Here is a 26,326-nt window from a genome sequence, read left to right on the forward strand (position 1 = left end):
GCTGCAAAGTTCTCTTCTCCCTTAACTACTTCAAAAATCCTCGAAAGTTTCCTAAGGGATGAGGGTTTTGGCTCAACATTTTTTTTTTACAATTTGTATTTACTGATTCATATAGTTCTAGTTGATTTTTTTCACTGCTTCAGAGTATTCCTTCGTGTGCATATACTACAATATATCCATTTTCCTGCTGAATGACATTAGTATTTCCTATTTGTTTGCTATTTCAAAATGCTGACATGCACCTTCTTGTACATGTTGTACATGACTCCCTGGGTGCACGTGCAAGAGTTCCTCTGGGGTGTATTCCCAGGAGTGGAAAAGATGCATCCGAGAGTGGCAGGCACATCTTCATCCTCACTAGATTTTGCAAAACTGTTCTCCAAAGTGGTATCCCCAATTTGCACCTTCATCAGCAGTGCCAAGAGTTATCATTGCTCCACACCTCCAATACACTGTATTGTCAGACTTGTTTTTTAAATCGGATGGGAGTAAAACTTGCATTTAACCGGTGTTTCTCCGTCTGCTATTGAGGCTAAGCATCTTTTCAAAAGATTATTGACCATTTCTCTTTCATACTTGATATTTTTCACTTGTGGTTCTTCTCCTTTTCTCTTAAGGAATTTTGCCTGAGATTTGTCTATTTTATTAGTTCTTTTCAAAGAACTAGCTTTCAACTTCGTTAGTTCATTCTATTCTCGATTCTTTGCTCATGTCATTAATTTCTTTTTTTAAAACTTTTATCATTTACCTTCTTCGGATATATGATGTTGCTCTTTTTCTAATTTCACAAGTTAGATGTTTAGCTCATTCATGGTTTTTTTCTTTTACAGCATTTAGGACTAAAAATTTCCCTTTCAGTACCACTTAGTTGCAGCCACAAATTTTAAAATGTTGTAACTTCATAATCATTCAGTTCTAAGTATTTCCTAATTTCCTTTATGATTTTTTTAAAGATATATTTATTTTATCTTTAAAAAATTTTTCTCTCCCCTCTTGCCACCTGGGCTCACTGTGTCCATTCACTGTGTGTTCTTCTGTGTCTGCTTGTCTACTCTTCTCATCTTCTCTTTAGGAGGCACCAGGAACCAATCCTGGGACCTCTAACATTGGAGAAAGGCACTCTATCACTTGAGCCACCTCAGCTCCCTGATAGACTGTGTCTCTCACTGTCTCTTCTCCGCATCTCCCTTTGTTGCGTCATCTTGCTGTGCCAGGTTTCCGCGGCGCGGGTCATCAGCTCAGGCCAGCTTGCCTTCACCAGTAGGCTCCAGGAATTGAACCTGGGGCCTCCATATGGCAGACAGGATCCCAACCACTTGAACCACATCCATTTCCCCTTTATTATTTTTTTAACCCATGAATTATTCAGCAGTGTGTTTAAAGTTTTCATGCCTATGGAGTTTGTTAATCATGTCTTTTAAGTTCTTGATTTCTAAATAAATTGCATTGTGATGAGACTTCATAGTTCATGTGCTACAGATCATTTGAAATTTGTTAAAATTTACTTTTCACTTAGGACATAGTTTATGTAAATGTTCAAATTTGCTTGAAAGTAATATGTATTCTCCAATTATTGAGTGCAAAGTTTCATATATAACTATTAGATAAAGCTTGTTAATTGCCATTCCTGGGCAGGCTACACTGTTTTCACACTGGGCAGCTCTCCTACGGGGCACATTCCTTGCGCATGGAGCTCCCCTACATGGGGGACACCCCTGTGTGGTAGGGCACTCCTTGCGCACATCAGCACTGTGCATGGGCCAGCTCACCACACGTGTCAGGGGGCCCTGGGTTTGAACCTTGGACCTCCCATGTGGTAGGTGGACACCCTATCCATTGGGCCAAATCCGCTTTCCCATTTGTTTTTATTTACTTATATATTTACCAACTAATTTGCTTACCATTCCTTGTTGCCTTTCTGTTCTTCCTTCTAGGTTGAATTTCCTTCTTCTGAAGGCATATCCTTTAGATGGTCTTTTAGTGAAAATCTCTTAGTGGACAATTCTCTTTGTATATGTTTGACAATTTTTAATTTTGCCCTCATTCTTCTTTTTTTTTCTTTAGGACTTATCAGGGATTGAACCTGGAACCTCACTTGTGGGAAGCAGGCACTCAACCACTGAGCTACACTGGCTCCCCTTGTCCTCATTCTTGAGTGACAGTTTCGCTAGGTGTAAAACTCTAGACTGATGGCTTTTTCTCTGTCTTCTAGTTTTTATTATCGCTTTTGGGAAAACTGCTTTAAATTTAATAATGATTCTTTTGCAGGCAATTTGTCTTTTCTCTCCTCTTCAAAGTTTTTCTTTGTCTTGGTGTTCTGGATTTTTGTTATGATACATGTGAATGTGGATTTAGTTTGTCTTTTAGAATTCTGCTTGGGATTCACTGTGATTTCTGAAACTGAGGAGTCACATCTCTCATTAATTCTGGAAAGTTCTCCACTATTATCTCTTTGAAAATCACCTCCCCAATGCCCACCACCAATTCTCTCTATTCTTCCCTTCTGGATCTCCAATTAGATGTATCTTAAACCTTTTCATTCAACCCTTCATATCTCTTACCTATCTTTCACATTTTCCATCTCTACCTTCTTGCACTGCATTTTCAGATATTTCTCCAGATCTACCTTCCAGATTAATGTTTTTTGACTGATCTATTCGGCCTTTAGTCCATCCCTTAAGAATTTACTTTTCCCATCACTTTATTTTTCATTTCCAGAAATTCTACTTGATTTTTTAAAAATCTGCCCAGTCTCTCATTCTCTTCTAATATTTTCAATTCCTTATGGTTTAATCATATTAATATGATAAAATATATGCCTTAGATATTATGTCATATGATATGAAGAATTATATTATATGAAATTCTTGGAAGTCTAATTCTATTGTCTGATATTTCTGCTAACTCTTGCTCATGGTTCCTTAGGCATTTTGTAACTTTGCATTGTGAGCTCAGATTCCATGGGCCTTTTTATTTTTATTTTTTTTTTATTTTTTATTTTTTAAAGATTTACTTATTTATTTTATTTCTCTCCCCTTCCCCCCTCCCCACCCCAGTTGTCTGTTCTCTGTGTCTATCTGCTGCGTGTTCTTCTTTGTCCGCTTCTGTTGTTGTCAGCGTCATGGACCTTTTTATATGGGAAAACTGTGAGACCTGAATAGGAAATTTTGAGCTTGCTTAAAATGTCCCATGCAATTTTGGGGGCCCCGGGTGTGTGTCTATGTGTGTTTCAATACTTGGAGCATATTTATACTAAAAACTTATTTATTGTTTATCTAACATTCAAATTTAACTATACTTCTATATTTTATCTGACAACTCTACCATTTGGTGTGAAGCCACAAACTCACCTTCCATCCCCAAATCATTGCTAAAACTTCAGCACCTTACTTACCAAAATGGACAAAACAAAACAGAAGGAAAAAACTAATACCAAAAAAGCGCTTGAGCTTTTCACTCTGGAGCTCATTTCTTCTTGGCTTTGATTTCCTCTTGATTTTGGGGAATCTTTACTCTTTTGGAAAACAAAAGGCCAAAACACTTGCACTTCTGCTTCTTATATTCCCTCATACTTCCCCTGCCACAACCAATACAGACCCGACTCCCCGCTTGAATGAAGAAAGGGCAAAATACAGAGGACCAACATAGAAATTGATATTTTAACATACGATCCATCCACAGGTAAAAGGTTTGGCTAGAGCCAGTCATTGTGTGAGGTCTTTATTGTGCTGATTGCAGACAACTCCCTTTCCTCTTCTCATACTGCAGCAAAGCCTTCTTGGAAGGAGCAGGAGAAGCTGAGGGGCCCGCCCCATGGAGAAATGCTCGGTGATGGAGGCAGCCAATGGCTCCAAAGATGGCTTGGATTTCAACCCCATGAAGGATTACATGATTCTCGACAGCCCCCAAAAGATAGCTGTGGCAGTGCTGTGCACCTTTCTGGGCCTACTAAGCGCTCTAGAGAATCTGGTCGTACTCCACCTGATCCTGTCCTCCCGCAGTCTCCGCAGGAAGCCCTCCTACTTGTTCATTGGCAGTTTGGCTGGGGCCGACTTCCTGGCCAGTGTGGTCTTTGCCTGCAGTTTTGTAAACTTCCACGTCTTCCATGGTGTGGATTCCAAGGCTGTCTTCCTGCTGAAGATTGGCAGTGTGACCATGGCATTCACAGCCTCTGTGGGCAGCCTGCTGCTGACCGCCGTCGACCGCTACCTCTGCCTGCGCCACCCACCAGCATACAAAGCTCTACTCACCCACGGCAGGGCACTGGTGACCCTGGCTGTCATGTGGGTCCTCTCAGCACTGGTTTCCTACCTGCCCCTCATGGGATGGACCTGCTGTCCCAGGCCCTGCTCTGAGCTTTTCCCACTGATCCCCAATGATTACCTGCTGGGCTGGCTCCTGTTCATTGCCTTGCTCTTCTCTGGCATCATCTCCACCTACGGGCACGTCCTCTGGAAGGCCCATCAACACGTAGCCAGCTTGGCTGAGCACCAGGACAGGCAGGTGCCAGGGCTGGCCCGGATGAGGCTGGACGTGAGGTTGGCCAAGACGCTGGGGGTGGTGCTCGCTGTGCTCCTCACATGCTGGTCCCCGGTACTGGCCCTCATGGTCTACAGCCTGGCCACCACACTAAGTGACCAGGTCAAGAAGGCCTTCGCCTTCTGCTCTATGCTCTGCCTTGTCAACTCCCTGGTCAACCCTGTCATCTATGCCCTGCGTAGTGGGGAGATCCGCTCCTCTGCCCACCACTGCCTGGCCCGCTGGAAGAAGTGCCTGCCGGGCCTTGGGCACGAGGGAAAAGAAGAGGCTCTGAGGTCTTCGTTCACCGAGACAGAGGCTGATGTGAAAATCATCCAGGGGCCGGAGTCTAAAAGTCTGTACATCTCTGATCTTTGATGAGGCCTCTTTCCCATTTTCAAACAACCCAAGTCAGACATCATTTCATTCCCTGGAGGAGAGAGCCACCTTGACCCTCTCAGCTTTCCTGAAGCAGCCCCTGGGGCCTGGCAGCTGGGTGCTGGGACTGACCTCTGGAGGGTGACGTGATGGTGCTCTTCACACTAGGTCTGCTGGATGACCGAAGTTGGTGGGCACAGAAGGCCTGGGACGGCTCAGTCCATGTCAGGGCAGGAAAACCTTCCCTACTGAGATGGCTTAGTGTCTTCATTTTCCAGTGACCATAGAAGTGAGAAGGAGCCTTTGGGCCTGGCAGCGAGGGATGCAGAGGAAATCTGAGAAAAGAAAGGACATTCCTCCTGGAAACTCAGGGTTTCTGGTGGGGTGGCCAGCCAGTCCCTGGTTTCTGTTTAATTATGAGGACTCCTTGGCTTGGGAGCTATGAAAGCAGGTGCCTCAGGCCCCCGCCATCAGGTCACCCTTGCCCATTGAGGACCAGGAACTGGGATGTGATGAGACTGTGAATCCACCTATTTCAAAAGAAACTGACAAGCCTCCAGCTCAGGGCATCTTGCTATTCTATTAGGTCAACCTGCTAATCTCCATTTCCAGCCCTGGTCCCTGGGGAACATGGAGGAGGCTGGAGTCACTTGGGACATATAATCTTTGGAGTCATGCTTGGTGGCCACTGGAGCAGACAGTGTCGCAGTCTCATGTAACCCCAAAAGGAAGATATTCATGACGATTTTATAAGCCCCCTTGTTCCCAGTCTCCTCTCACTTCATATCTCCAGAACATGTAATAAGCAGAGCACGTGGTGGTGGCAGCGGCGGGAATTCCCTTTCTGTATAGGAGGCCCAGGGCTGACAGCCCCTGTCCATTATCTCCTCCCAGATGTGGCAAGAATACAGCCTCATTCTTTTATTATTCTCATATTTTACATATCAGGGAGTCTGGGTTCCTACCAGTGGGGCTTAATTGCTATTGATGACAGATTGCAGAGGAATTCTAGTGCAATCACTTGGGACCACAGACTGATTAAAAGAAAGATATTAAGTAAACACGTTCATTTAATACATACGAGATAAGGCCTCCACTATTCATTCACTCATCCATCCATCTCACAAGTTTGTGCCAGCTCTGTTCTAGGTCTTGGATGTCCACTTATAAATGAGACTCTGCCCCTGTCTCATGTCGCTTACAGTCTACATTCTAGTAGGGAGAGAACAAGTGACAATGTAAATTAGTAAATAAGAAGATAATTACATGAGGTACAATGAAGGACATCAACAGAGTCACATGATAGGGATTCTTTGGGGCATGCAACTTCAGACAGGGTAGAACCTACTATAGTGTTTTGGTGATATATGGCAACTAGCTTTTACTGAGCCTTTATTATATGCCTGGCACTGGGCTGAGTGCTTTTAAATGCCTTATCTCACTTGGTTTTCACAATAACCTGATGAAGAAGGGTCTTCATTTTATGGCTGAGGAAACCTCAAAGAATAAAGTCATCTGCTCAAGTCACACTGTTAAGTATTAAAGCTTGAGTTTCCAACCCAGATCTGTTTGATTTCAAAACCTGCCCTCTTAACCATTAAGCCCTTTCGACTAGTTCAGTTAAATTCTATTTGAATATTGGTCATCCAGAATAATATTAGTTCTCTGCATCATTGGGTCTCTGCAAGCTTAACTCCTCATCGTTTCTAATATGCTTCATTTTATGCCCCAGAAGACAAACGCTACCCCTTTATCAATCCCGTATCAAGGACTGTGTTAACCAGCAGTCTCTAGCTTGTCTTTTGCCACAAGATGATGAGCTTCTGTTCACCTCTGGATCCCAGAGTTCAGCAAGGGGTGGTCCTTAAGGTCCCTTAAGGTCCTGGTCAATACTTGTGGAATGGAACTGTTTCTGAAAAGCTGACCGTGCACTCCATTATTGAAAATCACATTTTATTTTATTCTTTCTTTTTGGAAAGCAAAGAAATGCCTCAATTTTTAAAAGTGAATTTGAAAATTCATGTATTATTATTATTATATCTCCGTGTATTCTTAGTAGGGTCTCCTCTCATTTTAGCAACGAAAATGCCCAAGTTCCTGGCACAAATTGGTACTCAGTAAATATTTGAGTGAATAAAACTAGATTTTGAAAATCATTTAATTACGTACTCTCTCTTGCATATTTTCTACCTCTCTCCTTTTGCAGTCACACTTTAAGTAGAGAAGCAGAGTTTATGGAGGGGAAGAGAGCCAGACGTGGGGGAAAGGACCCTGGACATCATCAAGAACTGCCCTCATTTCTTGGATGGCAAAACAGGCCCAGAGAATGGATGAGGCTTGCTCAAGGAGACCCAGTGAGGTGGTGTCCATGGCAAGAAACCTGGGTTTTCTAACTTCCTGTTCGGAGCACTCTACTGCAATGCCTCTCACCTGCCCCTGCAGCTTTACATTTTGGTTATGGGCATAAGGAGAAATGAATGTCATCGTGTTTGATTTTATCTTCCCCAAGGTGGGTTTTGTAACATCAGATACCAATCATTCGCTCCAATCTCAAGAAGACACGCATGGTTGGGTTTTTTTGTTTTAAGCTTTCTGGGTCATATTTCAACATAACCTGGCAGAGGAAAAACCACTGACTCAAAACACAGAAAACAAAGAAAATAACAGTTCAGTCAGCAACAACCACTGTTTCTTTATCATTCCCAGAATGAGGAAACACTAAGTTCTGGCAATAGGACATCTCACCTTACCCAGCAACTAGGTGCAGGAGAGAAGTGGTGTGGAGAGAGACATAGATTCTGCATCTAGAGACCTGGGTTCTGGTCCCACCTCTGACCCAAACTTGCTGTGTGATCTTGGGCAATTCTTTCCCCCTCTCTGAGCCTCAGTTTCCTCCTCTGTAAAATGGGAGGGGCAGGGAAGGGGATGGCGCCGAGGATTGCCAAGGTCCCTTCCGATTCTGACATGCTGCAGTTCTTTCACTGATATGTGGAGGCTGATTATGTTACGGCGGACGTCAGACTACTGAGTTGCACACTTCCCACACATGACAGTCTTGCCTCCTGTTTGACCCACGTGACATGTGAATTGTAAAGGACTTAGGGACCTCCCTGATGGACAAGATTCACCCAGATACTCCTCGAACCTCTCGGTTCTCAATTATTTTCTGGCCCTGTTCCTTTAAAAATGTTCTTCCATAGACATCTCTCCAATTAGATCTTTGAAGTCACCTCAGAACACCCAAAGTAAGTTCAGGAGATAATAGAAAGGAAAAATAGTCACACCTGCCTTCCTCTTTCAGCACCCACTTTTCTCCCTCATCCCCGCTCATAGCGCTTCCTCCCATCATCGCTCTACCTCGTTATTTCTGCTCGGGCTATTACAATGCCCTTCCACCTGGTACCCCTGGCTGTCCACACTACAGCTTGAAAGCCCTCTATGGTTCCCAACTCTTCACCCGTGATCTAACTTCAGTCATTTTGCTGCAGCAAAATGGACCACCCTTAGCTCTCTGCACACACCCAGGCCTGTCCTATTTCCATGATTTTACCCTGCAGTTAATTCCTTTCTGAAAGTTGCCGTTTTTCCACTGGCCCTGCGCTCCCAACGCCACCTTTTGTCTTTCTCCGTTTTGAGCGCCAGGGGGCGCTACAGGAAGGTCGACCCCGAGGCGAAGCGACTCGGTAGCCTGGGGGTAAGGGTTGACGCGGCTTCCCTCGCAGCCAATCATTAGTTAGAGTGGGCGGAGACCGCGCGCCCCGCACCTGCGCGTTGAGAGCGGGCGGCGGAGGCCGCTCTGCGAGCCCGAGATGTGGCCGCCGGCGGGGAGCGCCCCGCTGCTGCTGCTGCTGCTGCTGCTGGCGGCGCTGCTGCCGCCCGTGCCCGGCGAGGCCGAGTCGAAGGGCGGGGGGCGGCGGCGGCTCGGGACTCGGCACCGCTACACCCCGGACTGGCCGAGCCTGGACTCCCGGCCGCTGCCTGGCTGGTTCGACAAGGCCAAGTTCGGGGTGTTCGTGCACTGGGGCGTGTTCTCGGTGCCGGCCTGGGGCAGCGAGTGGTTCTGGTGGCACTGGAAGGGCGAAGGCCTACCCCAGTACCGGCGCTTCATGAGCGACAACTACCCGCCCGGCTTCAGCTACGCCGACTTCGGGCCGCAGTTCACGGCCGGCTTCTTCCAGCCGGAAGACTGGGCCGACCTCTTCAAGGCCGCGGGGGCGCAGTGAGTGTCGACGCGCGGGTGGGCGGCAGCGCCCCTTCCCCGGCTGGGGGCGGAGGCAGCTGGGAACAGCGCGGGGCGGCGCGGTCACTCCGCTGTCCGCTGACCCCAGGTCCTGGGTCTGCCGCCTGAAGGATGCAGACGTTGTCAGAGCTTGTCATAACACGTTGGGAAGCAAGGAGAAGGTGCATCTGGTCGGGGATTAGAAAATAAAGGTCTCAGGATGCAGGGGACAGTCTACACCTGTCTCCCTGAGCTAGGTGGCACCGGAGGTCCCTTCCAGCCCGACAGGACAGCCAGGATTTTAAACCAGCGGTCTGGGACAGGCAGGTGGTTCTGGTGGCTCTGGAAATGCTAGGGGCGGCCGCACTACCAGCGCTTCAAGAGCGACAACTACCGCCCGGCTTTAGCTACGCCGACGTCGGGTACCAGTTCACGGATTCTAGTCCTAGCTCAACTGAGAACTCCCCTTGAACACGTCACTCCACATCCCTGCAGCCCCCTTCCTTCCGGTTCTTCCAGCTCTAATATCTCAACGGTGGAAAGGGAGGCAAAGGAGGTGTGGTGTGCAGGTGTAGTGTATTCAGGGAGCTGTGCAGATTCTCATTCATCGGCTTTTTGTGCCTTGCACAGACAAAGTGGTCAGGAAAGGTTTGAACAGTTTTGAGAGCTCTTGGAGCTAGCAGGCAGTTGGTTCAGAGAACTGAAAGCAGAGCGTGTTGGCCGAGGTGGGGGTCAGAGACTCGTGTTGGAGGATGAGGCTGTTGAAGGGAGTCAGTCTTGGAGGAGTAAGCCTTGGGGCAGTGTGTTGTGGAGTTCGGGGAGGGTTACTCAGCCTCCTGGTGGGTTTGTTTGGAGCCTGGGAGGCAGGTGGGTTGGCGGAGAGTGAGAGTGGAGGCAGCCAGGTTTCCCCAGCTCCTGGCTTCAGCAGTCGTCCACCCGCACTTTGGTTCCTCATTCATCTTCGGGATTCTAATTTCAGTTTCTCTTGTACTAAAGAGAAATTATAACTGACATTTAGTGTTGCCACTTAAAAGTATGGGAAGCTAAGTCTTGAATAATTAGAGACAGTGTTCTCTAACTTCTAGTGACCCTAGAGACCCGTATGTTAAGTGAAATAAAGTCTGGGAGACATCCTCTGTTTAGACCCCTTATTTTAGGGACAAGGTGACTGGACCAGAGAGAGGAAAGGACCTAATGCCCTAGACTCAAGGTGATGTTCCTTTCTATTACACCAGAAGTCTGCCAACTATGGCCATTAGGATGGGCCCTCTGCCTGTTCTTGGGCTTGTGAGATAAGAATGGTTTCTACATGTTTAAAGTGGTGTAAAAACAACAAAACAAAGAATATGTCACGGAGATGAATGTGACCCACAAGGCCTAAAATACTCTTTGGCCCTTGGTAGGAAACGTGTACCATCCCTAACACATCCCTGCGCAAAGCTGACAAGCCCTAAAATGTCTTAAATTTATGATAATTGTTTCAGGCTTTTGCATAAAAGCTTTTTCTCAGACCACATCAGTCACATGATTGTTTTGGTAGATCATTCTTTTTTTAAAGCCCTGGACTTCCCCATACCAGCCAGTGACTTAAGTATCATGTGTTGTCATTATCTGTTTTTCTGCCATAAAAGCAAATGAATGATATTGTTGTTAATTTCAAAGTGTACTTCTTCTCCCTAGCACCTGTGATCCTTTGTCACCTATGTAAAGGCAATTCATACAGTCTTGGTAAAGCAAACAACTTAATTTTCTATTATCTGCCACGCTATTTCTAGTAGAGATCTTTTTCAACTTCATGGCAAGGGCAAAAAACAAACGAACAAAAAAACACACAAAAAAGTAATTATGTTGAAGGGTTGAAGAATGAGAGACTAAGATATACTTCTTTTCCCCTACCTATTCCTTCCTTCCCTCCAGACCTTCTTGGCTGCAAATGAAGGGCTGTTTGCTGCCACTCCCGAACAAATCCCTAAAGGGAGTTGTGACCTCAGCAAAATACATTTCCTATGGTCGAGTTCTCCCAACCGTTTTAAAAGGCCCTGGTATGCTGGGCAAGTTCACACTGAAAGCCACCGGCCCACGGCTTTGCTCATGTGAGTTTCATGTCCACAGGTATGTAGTCCTGACCACCAAGCATCATGAAGGCTTCACAAACTGGCCAAGTCCCGTGTCTTGGAACTGGAACTCGCAAGACCTGGGGCCCCATCGAGATTTGGTTGCTGAGTTAGGAACAGCTCTCCGGAAGAGGTGTGTGCCTGTGGATGGTTTCGCTATCATCTCTATCTATTTTGATTTAGCCGGCCCGTGTTCCATTCCTTCTCTACACTTGTGTGTGTTTTCTATGTTTGCATTTTAGGAAGTAATTGAGGTCATTAGAAGAGTTTCTGGCTTTCAAATTAGCAGTGTCTGTAAACCCACAACTTCCAATAAAAAGTAAATAAATAATTAAATACATTTAGAGTCATTTCTTTAAATAACTTCTTGTGGATCACTTAACTGTTAACAAATAGAGGGAAGCTAATGTACAGCTCCTACAGCTTCTCCCTGTACAATTAGCTAATAGACCTTGGGGAGCAGGTGTAGCTCAGTGGTTTGAGCACCTGCTTCCCATGTATAAGGTCCTGGGTTCAATCCCCAGTGCCTCCTAAAAAATAATAATAAAATAAAATAAATAAAAGACCTTGATAGCAATTTTATCTGCTGTGTCATTTTGTCAAGCACAGAGTAGTCAAGAAGTCTTAGGAATTCTAATGCTCCCAACAAATAGAAAACCAACTGAAGACTTCTAAAGCTGTTATTCACACAGGTTTGGGACATCTGTGTCCCCTCAGATCACCTAAAGATAACAAATGATGGTTAGGAAGAGTATTGGTGCAGAAACAAATGGTGCAGAGGTCTGAGAAAAGAGCATTTGGAAGGAAGCTTTGTGCATTGAGTTTATATATTGGATACCCATTAAAAGAAAGCAATTAAAAGAAATCCCAGTTCTTTTTTCTTACTGGCTATATGGCCTTGAGCAAACTACTTTCCCCTTATTAAATTTCAAAACAAGAAAAAAGTTAGCAGTCTCTGAAGCTTAGCAGTTTTGACATGGCCAACGGTGACAGCAACAGAGGAGTTCATGGCTGTGGCTAGTTAGGTGGAAGGTGCCCTGCACAGACCACAGAGCTCCATCTGCAATCGGTGAAGCATCCCCCAGGGCGTTTTCCATACTGGGTCCTGTCTCTGATGGAGGCCAGCGACTGGCTGTCTCAAATTTATGTCCTCTTTAGCCATCAGCACAGAGCATTGCAGGCGTTTAGTGAACATTTGGCTAAGTGGTAGATCCAGTAGGGGCCTGAAAGGGCAGTGACAGGGAAAAAAAAAAGGTCAGGAAGCACCTGATTAAGATTCTAATTAATGTTCCCTAATATTTGTTACTTTATAGGAAGTAACTTCCCAAGATCAAAGAGCTAGGAAGTGGCAGAGCTGGAATTTGTGGACCCTACATCCCTGATTATATTTGCCAGGAAGGAGGAAAAGTAGTAGTTGTGCCATGGCCAACTTCAGCTCTATTGTGATTTGGTCAGGGGTAGGCCAGCTGCCTTTTATGTAAATAAAGTTTGATTGGAGCACAGCCATGCCCATTCATTTATACATTGTCTGTGATAGCTTTCAAGCTACAGCTTCAGAATTGAGTAGTTGTGATTGAGACTGCATGGCCTGCAAAGCCTAAAATACTACCTGGTGTTTCGAGAAAAAGTTTTCTTACTTCCATCACCTGTCCAAAACTCAGTTTTCCAATGACGTGTTTTGCTAACAGTTCTGCTGTAGATCTGAGATGTTGAATTGATCTTTGCTTTAGGAACTACTGTTTTACCTTTTTATTCTTTTAGTCCCTGAGTCAAATGATGAGATACCTAACTTCAATTCTTTCTGCCTCATCTGTGCCATTACAGTGTTATCCTTACTTCTTAACGTCTATTACAGTGTTTCTGTAACACTTACCATTCTTTACTCAAAATCAGCGCTACTGAAAATAGGTCCTTTAACCATGTTTCATTTTGGATGTGTTAAGAACTCGCAATAACTCTTAAATAAATAAAACAATTAGCTATATTCATTAATTTCATCTGTATGGAAAATGTTACTAATGATTATTTCTGAGTGATAGAATTTTGGATATTTTTTTCTTTATACTTGGCTCTTTTTTCCAATTTTTCTACAATTTATATCTTTATAATTGACACAGATAACGTTTTTTTCTTTTTCATAAAAATTTTTTATTGAAGTATGTCATTCTTATATTTGATGTATTTCCCCCATCCACCTGATCATTAACACCTTCTTTTAGTATTTCATTAATATATTTGTTATCGTTCATGACAGAACATTTTCATATTTTTTCTGTTAATCACAGTCTTTCTTCCACCACAGGATTCCCTGTGTCACACAGTCCTGTGCCTTGTACAGTCCATTCAAATGTACACTCAGTGGCTCTCATTTTCACCAGAGTTGTGCTGTCATCACCTCTCCATTACTGTCACTCCTCAGTAATGGGGTTTTCATTACTCCGAAAGGAAAAATCCCATTCCTCCTTATATCCCCCTGTCATTGTCCCTTAGAATTGATATATCTTCTGTGCCATTGCTGCAAAAATATTACAATAATACTGTTAACTATTGTCCAGAAGTTACATGAGTTGTAATTTTCCTATATATCACCACATTCTTAACACTTTTGTAAAAGAAGAACATTCTTATATTTATCTTATTGACCAGTCTTCATCCACCAAAATCAGTTATATGGTACCTAAATTATTCTCTAGTTTGCTTTCAATTGACATTTGTATCCACAGACTATCCCTTTCAGCCACAATCACATTTGTAAACCAGCAGTGTTAAGTGTTAGTTATACTCACTATAATGTGTTACCATCAATTCTATTCATTTCCACACTTTTACGTAAACCTTGTTAAAACTTCTACAGACATTAAACAACTCAACCCACCTTCTGTCTCTTAGCAACCTATACTCTAGAGTTGTTGTTGGTTTTTTTTGAGGTACTGGGATCACAGACTGATCCTAAAACTGCATATGCGAGAGACCAGCGCTCAACCACCAAGCCATATCAGTTCCCCCAAGTTGGCTCCCTCATCTCTTTGTTCATTGTTTTGCTTGTTGTTTGTTTGTTCTTTTTCTTTAGAAGGCACCAGGAACCAAACCCAGGACCTCTTATGTGGGAGGCAGACACACAACTGCTTGAACCACGTCTGCTCCTAGAGTTTGTTTATTTATTTGTTTTTTAAGGAGGTACCAGGGATTGAACCCAGGAGCTTGTACATGGGAAGCAGGCGTTCAAGTACTCAGCTACATCCTCTCCCCTAGAGTTTTTTAAAAGTTTTTAAAAAGTAGTACTATACGTCAAATGTTGAGATAATTGACTTAAAATGACTTTTTGGTGTTAAAATATTTATGTATAAAAATGAGGTTATGTGTATTAGCAAAATATTTTCTTTTTTTCTTTTTTGCTTAAATGAATGATAGATAATTTGAGGAAATGGTTTTTGAATCCCACCCCTTACTCCCCACCCGTATGTGTGAGTTTCATTGAGATGTGAAAATATTAGAACTGGTTTTCCTTAAAATCTCTCCTTTTTTTTTTTTCTTTTCTTTTTTCTTTTTTTGCTGACTAACAGTTACTGTCCTGTTTTTGTGTTTAAGGAACATACGCTATGGGCTCTATCACTCACTCTTAGAATGGTTCCATCCACTCTACCTACTTGACAAGAAAAATGGCTGCAAAACACAGCATTTTGTCAGTGCAAAAACAATGCCAGAGCTGTATGACTTAGTTTACAGGTAAGAAACAGAAGTGATATATCAATGAAATCAGAGCTCCTATAGGATACTGGTTTTATTATTACCAAAATGATAAAAGTGGTGGTTGTATGGAGGTGAAATATGTGTTGTGTTTTTCTCCTACTTTTAAAAACTCCTAATGCAGCCATGTTTCCTTTATAAATCCAAACAATCAAACAAAAACCAGTCTAAGAATAAGTCAGAAGTTCAGGTCCCCCCTTATATGCTGTTCCCTTTGTCAGAACCTTGGAGAGAGGCAAGGAAAGCTAATGACACTCCACAGAATTTGGCATCAGGCAGAATTGTAACTGCATTCCAGCTCTCATTACTTACAGTTTTGTCACCTTAAACAGATCACCCCTCTGAGCCTCAGATTCTTGCTCTGTAAAGTGGGGATAGTGCATTTGTTAGGGCTCAGAATAAATGTGAAAAGTACTTGGCACAGTGCCTAATGTATACCAGGCAAGGATATTATTATTTTTCTTAAAACGATGACTTTCACTTTGGGATTTGTCACTAAGCTTCACCATGTTTTATCTGTAATTTGCCCTTCCAGCATCTGTGGGCTAATTGAGGATGACAGACCCATAAAGCTTACCAGGCAGCCATCTCTGCCTGAACTCTCATTTTAGACCAAAAAAATTTCCTACCACCCAGATTTTATCCAGGTGATTTTTCCAAGGAGATAGTATAGCTGTCAAGAGACCAGCAGAAGCTTGGAGGCAGACAGTACTGATTTGAAAATCCCAGTTCTTTTTTTCTTAGTGGCTATATAACTACTTATCTTTCCAGACTTTATCTGTGAAATGCGAATAATAATAAACCATAGAGTTATGAGAAATAATGAGGTAATGAATATAAAGTGCCCAGTACAGTTTCTTGTACACAGTAAAACAGACTGTGTTACATCTTGCCACTTAGACAGGCAACCTTTTTTCCCTAGAGTCTCCTCGCTATCCCAGTTACTGAGCATAGCATAGGATTTGATGTTGGCAGGTTTGCACGTGAGTTACAGTTCCTGTTACTTTCAAGCTTTGTCACTTAGAGCCTCAGATTCTCACCCTCTAAAATGGGAATAATAATTCCTACCTTATAGCACTCTGAGTAATAATGTGTGAAGGGTACAACTGAGCTTGAGTTGAATCTGTTGACCCTTTACAGTAGAAATGTGGAGTAGTTGTCAAAAAAACACATTTGGAAGAAAAGTTCAAATTCTCAACACGTCTTAGAAGCAGAAACTCTAATCCTGTCATTCTGGAATCACCACTGTTTTAATTAGAATGAGTTGCTGGTGGGAAACCGAATTGTATACACTAATTACCATGCCATTTCCTAAAAAGGCATAAAGAAAAAGACAGGGAGAAAACATACCAAAGTGCTGTGGTTTTTTGCTGTTACTAAAGTATTATGTTTTGTTAGCAAAGTGGCTTTTTGTTGTTTTTGTCTTTTTAATTTTCCTTATTTTCTATATTGTGGTCATTGTACGGTACTTTAAAAATGGGGAAAGATTAGTTTTCAAATATTTGTTGCAAGAATAAGTCCACAAGACTTTACTGTAAGTGGATTCAGATAATAAACTTTGTCCCAATCTTCTGACTTTCAGGTACAAACCAGACCTGATTTGGTCTGATGGAGAGTGGGAATGCCCTGATACTTACTGGAACTCTACCAGTTTTCTCTCTTGGCTCTATAATGACAGCCCCGTCAAGGTATGTGGTTAAATGCCTTATTTCTTAATTATTTGTCTGAGGAAAGAAAAGTCCAAGGAGCTAAGATCTTGAGTAATAACAACAGTAATGATAAATAGTAATATTAACACTGGGTGGTGAGAAAAGGGGGCTCAGTGGATGTTAAAGGTTTCCTCTGGGTTTCTTGATGTTAACAAACATAGGTTTAACTATGGTTAAATTTAAGCAGTAGAATAGAAACAGTGTGTAGAACTCTCAGACCACCCATAGGGGAAATGAAATAAATTCTATTAAGCAAATACTGTAAGTGGGAAAACTTCCTAAAAAATTAATACACAAAAAAAACTTGAAAATAAGCGATAGGAATAAAATGCAAATGTCTATCACCGTTGTTTTTTTTTAATTTCTCTCCCCTTCCCCTGCAGTTGTCTTCTCTCTCTGTGTCTATGACCTCTTAAATTCTGTGTTGATTATATATTGAACTCTCAAGGGTTAGGTTCATTTCCTTATATCAAATTCTTGAGAGAATTTTGCCAACCCCTAATCCCCCTTCCCATAATCAAAACTATTAGTGCATAAGAGCTGCACATTTATGTTTGTATCTCAGTGTACACTTACAAAGTAGCAGAAGTCTGTCTTCGCCATAGAAAATTTCAAAAATTTTATATTTTCTAAATTTGTTGAGGAGTTTTAAAAAAAGATCTAAGTTAAAGCCAGTTTGAACTGAGGTACCTTGGTAGATTCATACACTGCTAAGGAGTTTATTGGGTTACTATTACTAAATTTGGAAAACAGGAAGGAAGAGAAAGGGAAAGAGATCCTAAGTGATAAATAAAGACATTTTAAGAGTGGTTTTCTGTGCCCTGTGGATGTGCAGGGACCCCTAGCTACTCGCCATTTTTCTCCCTGAGGGTCCTCCCATGGCGGGGGGGGGGGGGGCGGGGGTGGCTCTGCAGACCCTGTTCTACCCATGGTTACTGGGTAGAACATAAGTTAGAAAAGAGGGCTCTTTTAGTATTGTGCTCATGCTAGGAAGGTATTTCTCAAAGAGATTTGGTTACTTTTTTAAATTTTATTTTAAAGATTTATTTTATTTATCCCCCTCCCTTGCTGCTTGCTCACTGTCTGCTCTCCGTGTCCATTTGCTCTATGTTCTTCTCTGTCTGCGTGTCTCCCTTTGTTGGGTCATCTTGCTGCGCCAGCTCTCTGCGGGCATGGGCCGTCAGCTCTCCATGGGCGTGGGCGAGCCCGCCTTCACAAGGAGGCCCTGGGACACAAACGCAGCGCCTCCCATATTGTAGATGGGAGCCCAATCAATTGAGCTACATCCACTTCCCTGGTTACTTTTGTTTAAAGCCATAGCCAGATGGTAAACTTAAGCCAGCTTAGAAGTAAATGAGGCAGGGACAGAGACTCTGGGATAATGGCTCCCACTCTAATTTCCTGCTGCTTCCAGGCTTCAACATGTTCTGGTCTCCCCTTTGTAGTCAGTGCACCCAGATTGCACAGCAGTCTCAACCAGGCATAAGGGTGGGTGTTTTAGTCATCAGGAGAAACAGTCGCTTGTCCTTACTGCTCCTTCTGTCTGCAGTACCTGCATGGCCAAGTCCTCCACTCTCTCCTGGTCACTGTCCTTTGTTTCTGTTAACCCCTAGGTGTTAATTCTGCTATAAGTTCATACTATAATTGTCCAGGTCCCTCTCTCCTCTGGTGGCTTTTTGAGGGCAAGAATTTTGTTTTGTCTACCTTGGATACCTGTCACAGTATGAGCCTCAGAGTAGTTGCTCCATAAATAGTTATAGAATAAATGGGTGGATGCTGAACCAAGGATTAAGATTGATGATTTTTTTTTTTTAAGGTTTATTTTATTTTATTTATTTATTTCTCCCTAACCTCTCGTTGTTTGTCTTTGTTGTGTGCTGGTCTTTTTTCAGGAGGCATCAGGAACCGAACCCAGGACCTCCAATGGGGGAGGCGCCTACTTGCCTGAGCCACCTCTGCTCCCTGCTTTGTTGTGTCTCTTATTATGTTTTCCTCATTTCTCTTGTTGCGTCATCTTGTTGCATCAGCTTACCACACCTGCCCATCAATCAGCTCACTGTCTTGCTCATCTTTAGGAGGTACCAGGCACTGAACCTGGGACCTCCCATGTGGTAGGCAGGAGCTCAATCACTTGATCCACATCCACTTCCCTAATCGTTTTTTTTTTTTTTTTTAACTTTTTCTCCAAAGTAGCTTTTGCAGATGTGCTCAAGATGTGGACTGGTGGAGTCAGGCCATTTGCTGTGTGGGTTTATAAACAAACGTCCATTACTAAGGAGCATTGCAAAAAGCAAAAAAGAGTAGGCAAAGATATAGGGTTGGAAGAAAGTATGAAAATAGTATCCTGGATGCTCTTTAAAAAGCGCAGCTAAGCAGGGGCCTTGAGGCTTCCTGGCATTGCTTGATAATTCCAGAGCAATCAAGGCAGTTCACTTTTCCTTCTGAGGTTGTTTCCACCTGCTTACATGCTGGTTGTGCAGACAGATAGGGATGTATGCTCTCCCTGGCTTCTGCAAGGCTTTGTTGAAAGCCTGCTCTGTGGCATGCCCTGGCTGGGCCCTGGGGATGCAGGGCAGAATAACATGGTTTCCATCCTCAAAGAACTCACAGTCTGAAGAGAAAGACACACAATAAGGGTGATAAACCAGCCAACAGACTTACAGAGGTGAGTCCTGAGCTCTTTTCAGGCTGCAGGCTTTGGCCTGAAGATAAGATGGCCAGGGTGCTGCTTTAGAGACTGCAGGTATAAAGAAGTTCCAGGCAGTGTCTGCCTGGAAGGGCTCAGTACACAGGGGGTAGAATCGACAGAGGCTTCTGAGAATGAAGGGGTGGGTGAAGGGCCAGCCCTTTGGCTAGGATCCAGGTACACTGTCACTTTTATTCCTTTCAAAAACCCTCTGCAGTGAGTGTTTCCTTTTTTCCTTTCCTTTTTTTTTTAATAGGTAAGGTAACTGGAGCTTAAAGAGGTGAGGTCACCTCCCTAAGGCCCCTGGCTAGTAGATGCCAGAGCCAGGTCTGGATCTGTGCTGTTTAGGCATTGCAAGTTGAGTACAGGACATTGGATCAAACTCAGCTACAAACGTAATCAGTATTCTTTGGTTTTGCTTTGGCACTCTTAGTTGTAGGACGAGCTTCCTTAGCAATGGAAATAACCCAAATACCAGCAAGAAATAGAAATTTTAATTTCCTGTCTGCTGGCATGAGTTGAAAGTGTTTTCAGTTATTACCTTATATTGACCACCCTGTTATTTTTAAACATTTACATTAAGATATTCCATGTAATGATTTCTCATAGTTCAGCTAAACCTTAAAGAAGGAAAAAACCTTTGCAGACTTTTCTTTGCCCAGGTAAAGAAGGTCAGTGTTATGTGGTGAAAAGTGTCCTGAGTTGGGCTCAGATGCCTGACTCATAGTCCCAGGTTTCCCACTGCCCAGGGGTGTGATCTCAGCAAGTCCTCTCCTCTGTCAGTCTCCATTTCTCTTCTAGTGGAATAAGTGGGTTGCTAGATGACCTTTAAAAGAGGCTCTCCCACCCCTGACGTGATATGCCGCTAGGTGAGGATTTCTGAGCTTGTGCACCATGGACGTTTGGGGCCAGATCATTCTTTGTTGTGGGGAGCAGGCCAGTGCACAGTGGGGTGCTGAGTGGAATCCTGGCCTGTACCCACTAGACACCAGGAGCATCACCCCAGTGTGACAGCCACAAAGTCTCCAGATTTGCCAAATGTTCCCCCGGGGGCGTGGGGGGTGGGCAAAATTACCCCTAGTTGAGAACCACTGTCTAGACTAAGTCTTTTCCTTGCTTCCAAAAAGACTCTTAATTTATTAAAACACCTTCATGAAGGAAGCTAAGTGTTTTTACCTCTGATGACTCAGCGCTCTCCTCCTTTAGGATGAGGTGGTGGTAAATGACCGATGGGGTCAGAACTGCTCCTGTCACCATGGAGGATACTACAACTGTCAAGATAAATTCAAGCCGGAGAGTTTGCCCAGCCACAAGTGGGAGATGTGCACCTCCATTGACAAGATGTCCTGGGGCTATCGTCGGGACATGGAAATGTCCGACATCACAAATAGCTCGGAAATCATTTCGGTGAGGGCACTTCTGACTTAGTTGTTTTTGAACTTCTTATCTAAACCCAGCCTTATAACTAAGAGCAATAGAAGCACTCTGGCTGGAAGTGTAAGTTGATAGACTCCTTCAGAGTTATTGAACATGTTAATAGAAATCTGTCCTAAGGAAATAATTATAATTACAGAACAAACTTTTACATGCAGAAAATTCTTTCCAGGATTATTTTCAATTGGACACATGGGCTGTTTCAATTTCTTACAACCATAAAGATGTATTAGTAATTAAGTGGATTTGGAAATCTTTCTTACCCATTGAAATGTTTATGAATGTAATATGGGTTAATGCTTAGAGGGATGAGTGGAAAAATAAGTTAGCGTATTATCAGCATCATCAAAACTATGTAAAATTAACCACATAGGGAAAAGACTAGAAGGAAACATCGAATGTTAATGGTGGTGTCTTTGAGGTACTATTATGAATTTCTGCTTTTTAAAATTTCCGTATGTGTTCTTAGTTTTACTGGGCTGCCTTCAAGTGCACCTGTTGACTTCACACAAATTCCACCCCAGAAGTCTTGAAGAACATGTCTGTTTACAGCATGTTCTCCCCAGTATGTGAGTTTATACAGCCCATCACACATTAGAGTGGCCTGAAATTCTTCCTATCCCTTCATCTCCCCAAAGTCTGCACTGCAGCTGCTCAAAATCTCCCGTCTGTTCCCTGTGATCTTTCTGTATCACGCCACGCAATCCCTTACTGCCAGGTGCTTTCTGTCCAGCGTCCCTGCTCACACTTACTTCTGACACATGACCACTGCCCCTGGCACCTCAGGAAGTACAGTCTCACCTCAGATTCTAATTGCCTTTTTTGCCCATAATCATCTCCCCCTATAATTTGAGTTAAAGTATTTCTCCATCTAGTAACATGGGTTTTTCTGTTTTATCATATGAGCCTGTTTTGCTTTTCTAATGACAAAAGTTAAAATACTATTTTTAAAAAGATAAAGGATATTCACAAAGCAAAGGAATGTGCCCTAGATTCTTTTTTTTTTTTTTTTTTAAGATTTATTTATTTATTTAATTTCCCCCCCTCCCCTGGTTGTCTGTTCTTGGTGTCTATTTGCTGCGTCTTGTTTCTTTGTCCGCTTCTGTTGTCATCAGCGGCACGGGAAGTGTGGGCGGTGCCATTCCTGGGCAGGCTGCTCTTTCTTTTCACGCTGGGCGGCTTTCCTCACGGGCGCACTCCTTGCACGTGGGGCTCCCCCACGCGGGGGACACCCTTGTGTGGCACGGCACTCCTTGCGCGCATCAGCGCTGCGCATGGCCAGCTCCACACGGGTCAAGGAGGCCCGGGGTTTGAACCGCGGACCTCCCATGTGGTAGACGGACGCCCTAACCACTGGGCCAAAGTCCGTTTCCCTAGATTCTTTTTCTTCTCTGAACACTCTTGTGTTCTAAGCGTTATGCCAGGCTGGGCATTCAGAGCTGGGCCTTCATTGTTTCTGCTCTCTCCAGGAACTGGTTCGGACAGTAAGTTTGGGAGGCAACTATCTTCTCAACATTGGACCAACTAAAGATGGAGTGATTGTTCCCATCTTCCAAGAAAGGCTCCTTGCTGTGGGGAAGTGGCTGAGCGTCAACGGGGAGGCTATCTATGCCTCTAAACCCTGGAGGGTGCAGACGGATAAGAATGAGACTGTATGGTGAGTCTTGTCTTCTCTGGTTTGCAGGAATGGGACTGTGGCCCATCCTGAACTGTGATCTCCTTGGGTCCACAGTGTGACAGGCCAGGCTGGAAGTTGTCTTGAAGCCCAGAGCTGCTCTTTTGCTATAAAATTTGTGTGCCTGTTCAGTTGTGTCTTAAACCACCAGAATATCTTGGACTAGTTGGGGAGACACTGGGCTTGGTGAGAAGAGAAGGAACTACAAAGTAGCATCAGCCAATTTAGTTGAGATTGTTACCCTTCCATCTAAAAATAGTAAGAGCTAATGCTTGCATCACACTTAACAATGTACCAGGCCCTCTTCGAAGTGCTCTCCACTCATTTTATCCCCTCATGGATCCTGTTGTTATCCTCATGTTACAAGTGAGAAGACGGAGGACAGAGCAGTAATATAACTTGCCTAGAATCACAAAGCTAGTAAGTAGAGAAGCCATGATTCAGTCAGAATTTTAGCTCTAGTTATTGTTCTTGGGCCTCAGTGTTTCAACTGCCAAATGAGGTGACAATACTTAACCTCATAGAGCTCTTGTGAGGATTAAATGAGATACTGTATGTAAAGCCCCTGGCACAGCGCCAGGCATGTAGTAAGTGCTCAGTAGAAAGCAACTGCAGTTATTACCAGAGAGCCTAGGTCTTTGGATCAGGGGAAATGGGTTAATCCCTCGGTTTTGGCTGAGTTTCTATTTAGTGATTTTCATCCTCTTCTCTCTAAATACAGTGAAATTTCAGAACAGATTTATCTTTATTTTATCTTTCCTTTATTATATCTTCTGTGGATTTCCTTTCACATGGATTTGGAGATGAAAAAAGATTTGAATAATAAGGTAAATGGCTTCTATGTGAAATAACTAGTGGAAGTTAAATAATTTTTAAAGAAGACTTAATAACCCCATAGAGAAATAAGATGGAAGAGATCTCCAGAAAGAGTTTGAAAGGCTGCTGCTTTCCCATAGACCTTAATTGGGATCAAGTTATTAGTGCTTCCCAGTAGCAGTGACAGACTCAACATCCTGGAATTGGTGGAGAATAGAAAGGGGAATGTCTAAGATTGTGTGTCAGGCTCACAAGCCAGGGGTCTTTGATGATCATGTTTCTCTTTTCCCAGGTATACCTCAAAAGGACCCATTGTTTATGCCATTTTTCTGCACTGGCCAGATAATGGAGTCTTAACTCTTCAATCCCCCATAACTACCTTATCTACAAAGGTAAGGAGTCTCAGCCAATCCTTTCTAAGATGTAACCTCTTCTAAAGAAATAGGCAAGCCTTCATTACTTCTTCCATCCCTTGCCATGTTTCTCCCTTATTTAATTTATTCTCCTTTTAGACTATCTGCCCTTGGCCAGCATGAAGGCCCCCCCCCCCCCCCCCCCGCCCACCTGCAGCCTGCATTCTGTCCTTGTTAATGTTTTGGTTTTTTTCCCGTTTTCCCGCATCCCCTTTTGCTTTCTGCAGGCAGTGATGCTGGGAATTGGAGGATATCTGAAGTGGTCCAGAGATCCGGTTCAAGGCCTCCTCATTTACCTGCCCTATTTACCACCTTCTGCTGTCCCAGTTGAGTTTGCTTGGACTGTCAGGCTGACAGACGTGGAGTGATCAGTTGGGTTCAAGAGGAAAGGAAACACTGCCTACTGTTTGCTGCTTTGATTTTCCTCTTATAGTTCCATCATTGTAATAAAGTGACTTCTCTTCGCCACCAGAGAAAACTTTTCTAACACATTTTAATCAAAGGAACCGAATACATTGCACTTTTGCCTCTAGTGGACCAAGGATCTGAGATCCATTCCTAGCCAACCTCCCTCTGGTCAAAAGAAGGGACTAAACAGTTAAGCTCTGAGTTCATCCATTCCTAATTTTGGAGATTATCTGCATCGGAAACTTCCCTCCACTCTTGGTGTTTGTTAATCTACTTAGTTACTCTGTTGCCTATGGGAAGAGATTGACCAATTTTGCAATCTCAACCACTTACTATTTATTTAGCATCAGCTGTCCCCACTTACACCACACCAAAGGGCAGAGAGCCTAGAGGAGAGGGAAGAAGCTTTCCTAGGCTATGAATGGTCTATTCTTCAGAAGTTTCCAAAGCAAACTGAGAGCCCTTAAATTCAATCTGTTTACAGCAATAGTATTAAGAAAATGAATGTGATTCTGCCCTGTGCCTTTTAAAATGTGATCTAATAAATTTATATGTCAAGTCATTTCTATCAAAGAACAAGTTGTAGCTTTCTTTTCCTAACTTCAATTTGGACTGTTTATAGGTTTTTAATCAGTTTCTGGGGTTTTTTTGTTTTTGTTTTTTTGTTTTTAACTAAGGGGAAAAAAAGGCCTACCAAGTCTCTTTAATATAGAATAAAGAATGTAATTACTTTGTCTTTTCTGCTCATGACTTCCAGTACCATTCTTCTAAGTTCACTGCCAATTCTGCCTCTTTGTTACAGATCTAATCAGGTTTCTGATATCTTTTTATTTTACAGATGTAGTTAGAAGTCTTTATATAGCATTTAAGAAATATATGGGGGAGCAGATGTAGCTCAGTGGTTGAGTGCCTGCTTCCCATGTATGAGGTCCTAGGTTCAATCCCACATACCTCCTAAAAAGAAAAAAAAAAAGAAATAAATACTTTCTCCACATTTGGAACATTTATAAATCCTAAATACCAAAGAGGCTATATCATATAGACTATGTAGTGTATCTATAGCATAAAAGGCAATAATAAAAACTTGGGGGGAAAAAAAGTGGTATGTTAGAAATGTTAAAACACACTTCTAAATAACTCATCATAGGAGACCCCATAGGAGGGCTTAGAAAATACTTAAAATGATAATGGAAACACTATGTATTGAAACTTGTGAGACTAGTAGCTTTAAAAAAAATAAAAAAGATACTTAAAATATATAGCTTTAAATGCTTATGTTGAGAAAGACAAATTTAGAGAGCTAAGTGACAAGATAAAGGAATTAGGGAAATGCATAAAGGTGCCTCACCCGCAAGGAGTGTGCCTGCAAGGAGAGCCGCCCCATGTGAAAAAAGCACAGCCTGCCCAGGAGTGGCACTGCACACACGGAGAGCTGATGTAGCAAGATGATGCAGCAAAGAAGAGATGTAGATTCCCGGTGCCACCTGATAATGCAAGTGGACACAGAAGAACACACAGTGAATGGACACAGCAGACAACGGGGGGCAAGGGGAGAGAAATAAATCTTCAAAAAAAAAGAAAAAAAGGAATTAGGGAAAGAAACACAAAAGAGCACCTATCCAAAGAAAGAAGTGGTGAGATGAAAAGCTGGAACTAGCAGCAGAAAACAGAAATGATCCACATGACCAAACATGATTATTTGAAATACTAACAAAATAGACAAGGGATAAAAGTGATAAGGCACTGATATGCAATTTTAGGAATAAAAAAGTACAATTACAAATATTGCCAAGATTGAAACAATAATGGATGATTTTTTACCAATAAAATTTGAAAGTGTGATCACATTTATAGAAAATATCATTAAGAAAAAGGGTTTAAGGAAAAAATAGAAAACCTTCAAGGCTTACCATTTAAACAATCAATAGTACACAATTTTCTCACAAAGAAAATATACCTAGTTTTACACCTGAGCCCCACAAAATTTCCAAGGAATAGATCATTTTAGTCTTAAAAATGAGTTTTTCAGACAACAGAAAAAGGGAACATTCCACAACTCACTTTATAATACAAGGAGAGTAAATAGGATAGACCAATCCACCCATGAACATAGATGCAAAAAATTCTAAGCAAAATATCGGCAGACTGAGTCCAGGCAATCTTCATAAAAACATAGTAAGTCATATCAAAATTGATGTCTCAGGAATAT

At 42.9% G+C, this 26,326-nt stretch overlaps 2 protein-coding genes across 2 annotated transcripts in view; both read left to right on the top strand.

Annotated features, from left to right (window-relative positions):
• The window catches only part of CNR2 (cannabinoid receptor 2), a 28,082-nt gene extending 21,090 nt beyond the window's left edge, over positions 1-6,992 (top strand). The window contains exon 2 of the mRNA XM_004465402.4: positions 3,769-6,992. Coding sequence (XP_004465459.1) covers positions 3,814-4,896 — 1,083 coding nt within the window. The 5' untranslated portion in view covers positions 3,769-3,813 and the 3' untranslated portion in view covers positions 4,897-6,992. The remainder of the gene's footprint in view (positions 1-3,768) is intronic.
• A 1,645-nt stretch (positions 6,993-8,637) lies between these two features.
• Positions 8,638-24,853, top strand: FUCA1 (alpha-L-fucosidase 1). The gene is made up of 8 exons (XM_004465403.4): positions 8,638-9,115; positions 11,228-11,362; positions 14,818-14,955; positions 16,559-16,664; positions 20,578-20,778; positions 22,275-22,462; positions 23,589-23,688; positions 23,937-24,853. Exons 1-8 carry the CDS (start codon positions 8,706-8,708, stop codon positions 24,075-24,077), a joined length of 1,419 nt encoding a protein of 472 aa, XP_004465460.2. The 5' UTR covers positions 8,638-8,705; the 3' UTR covers positions 24,078-24,853.
• The last annotated feature ends 1,473 nt before the right edge of the window (positions 24,854-26,326 follow it).

This window comes from Dasypus novemcinctus, chromosome 9 (genome assembly GCF_030445035.2).
Source record: "Dasypus novemcinctus isolate mDasNov1 chromosome 9, mDasNov1.1.hap2, whole genome shotgun sequence".
NCBI classification, from domain to species: domain Eukaryota; kingdom Metazoa; phylum Chordata; class Mammalia; order Cingulata; family Dasypodidae; genus Dasypus; species Dasypus novemcinctus.

Bases quoted from the DNA above. Each gene is read 5' to 3' on its own strand.
- FUCA1 (XM_004465403.4), top strand. From the start codon at position 8,706: ATGTGGCCGCCGGCGGGGAGCGCCCCGCTGCTGCTGCTGCTGCTGCTG. The intron at 9,116-11,227 runs GTGAGTGTCGAC...TCATGTCCACAG, and splicing joins TTCAAGGCCGCGGGGGCGCA to GTATGTAGTCCTGACCACCA. The intron at 16,665-20,577 runs GTATGTGGTTAA...CTCCTCCTTTAG, and splicing joins ATAATGACAGCCCCGTCAAG to GATGAGGTGGTGGTAAATGA.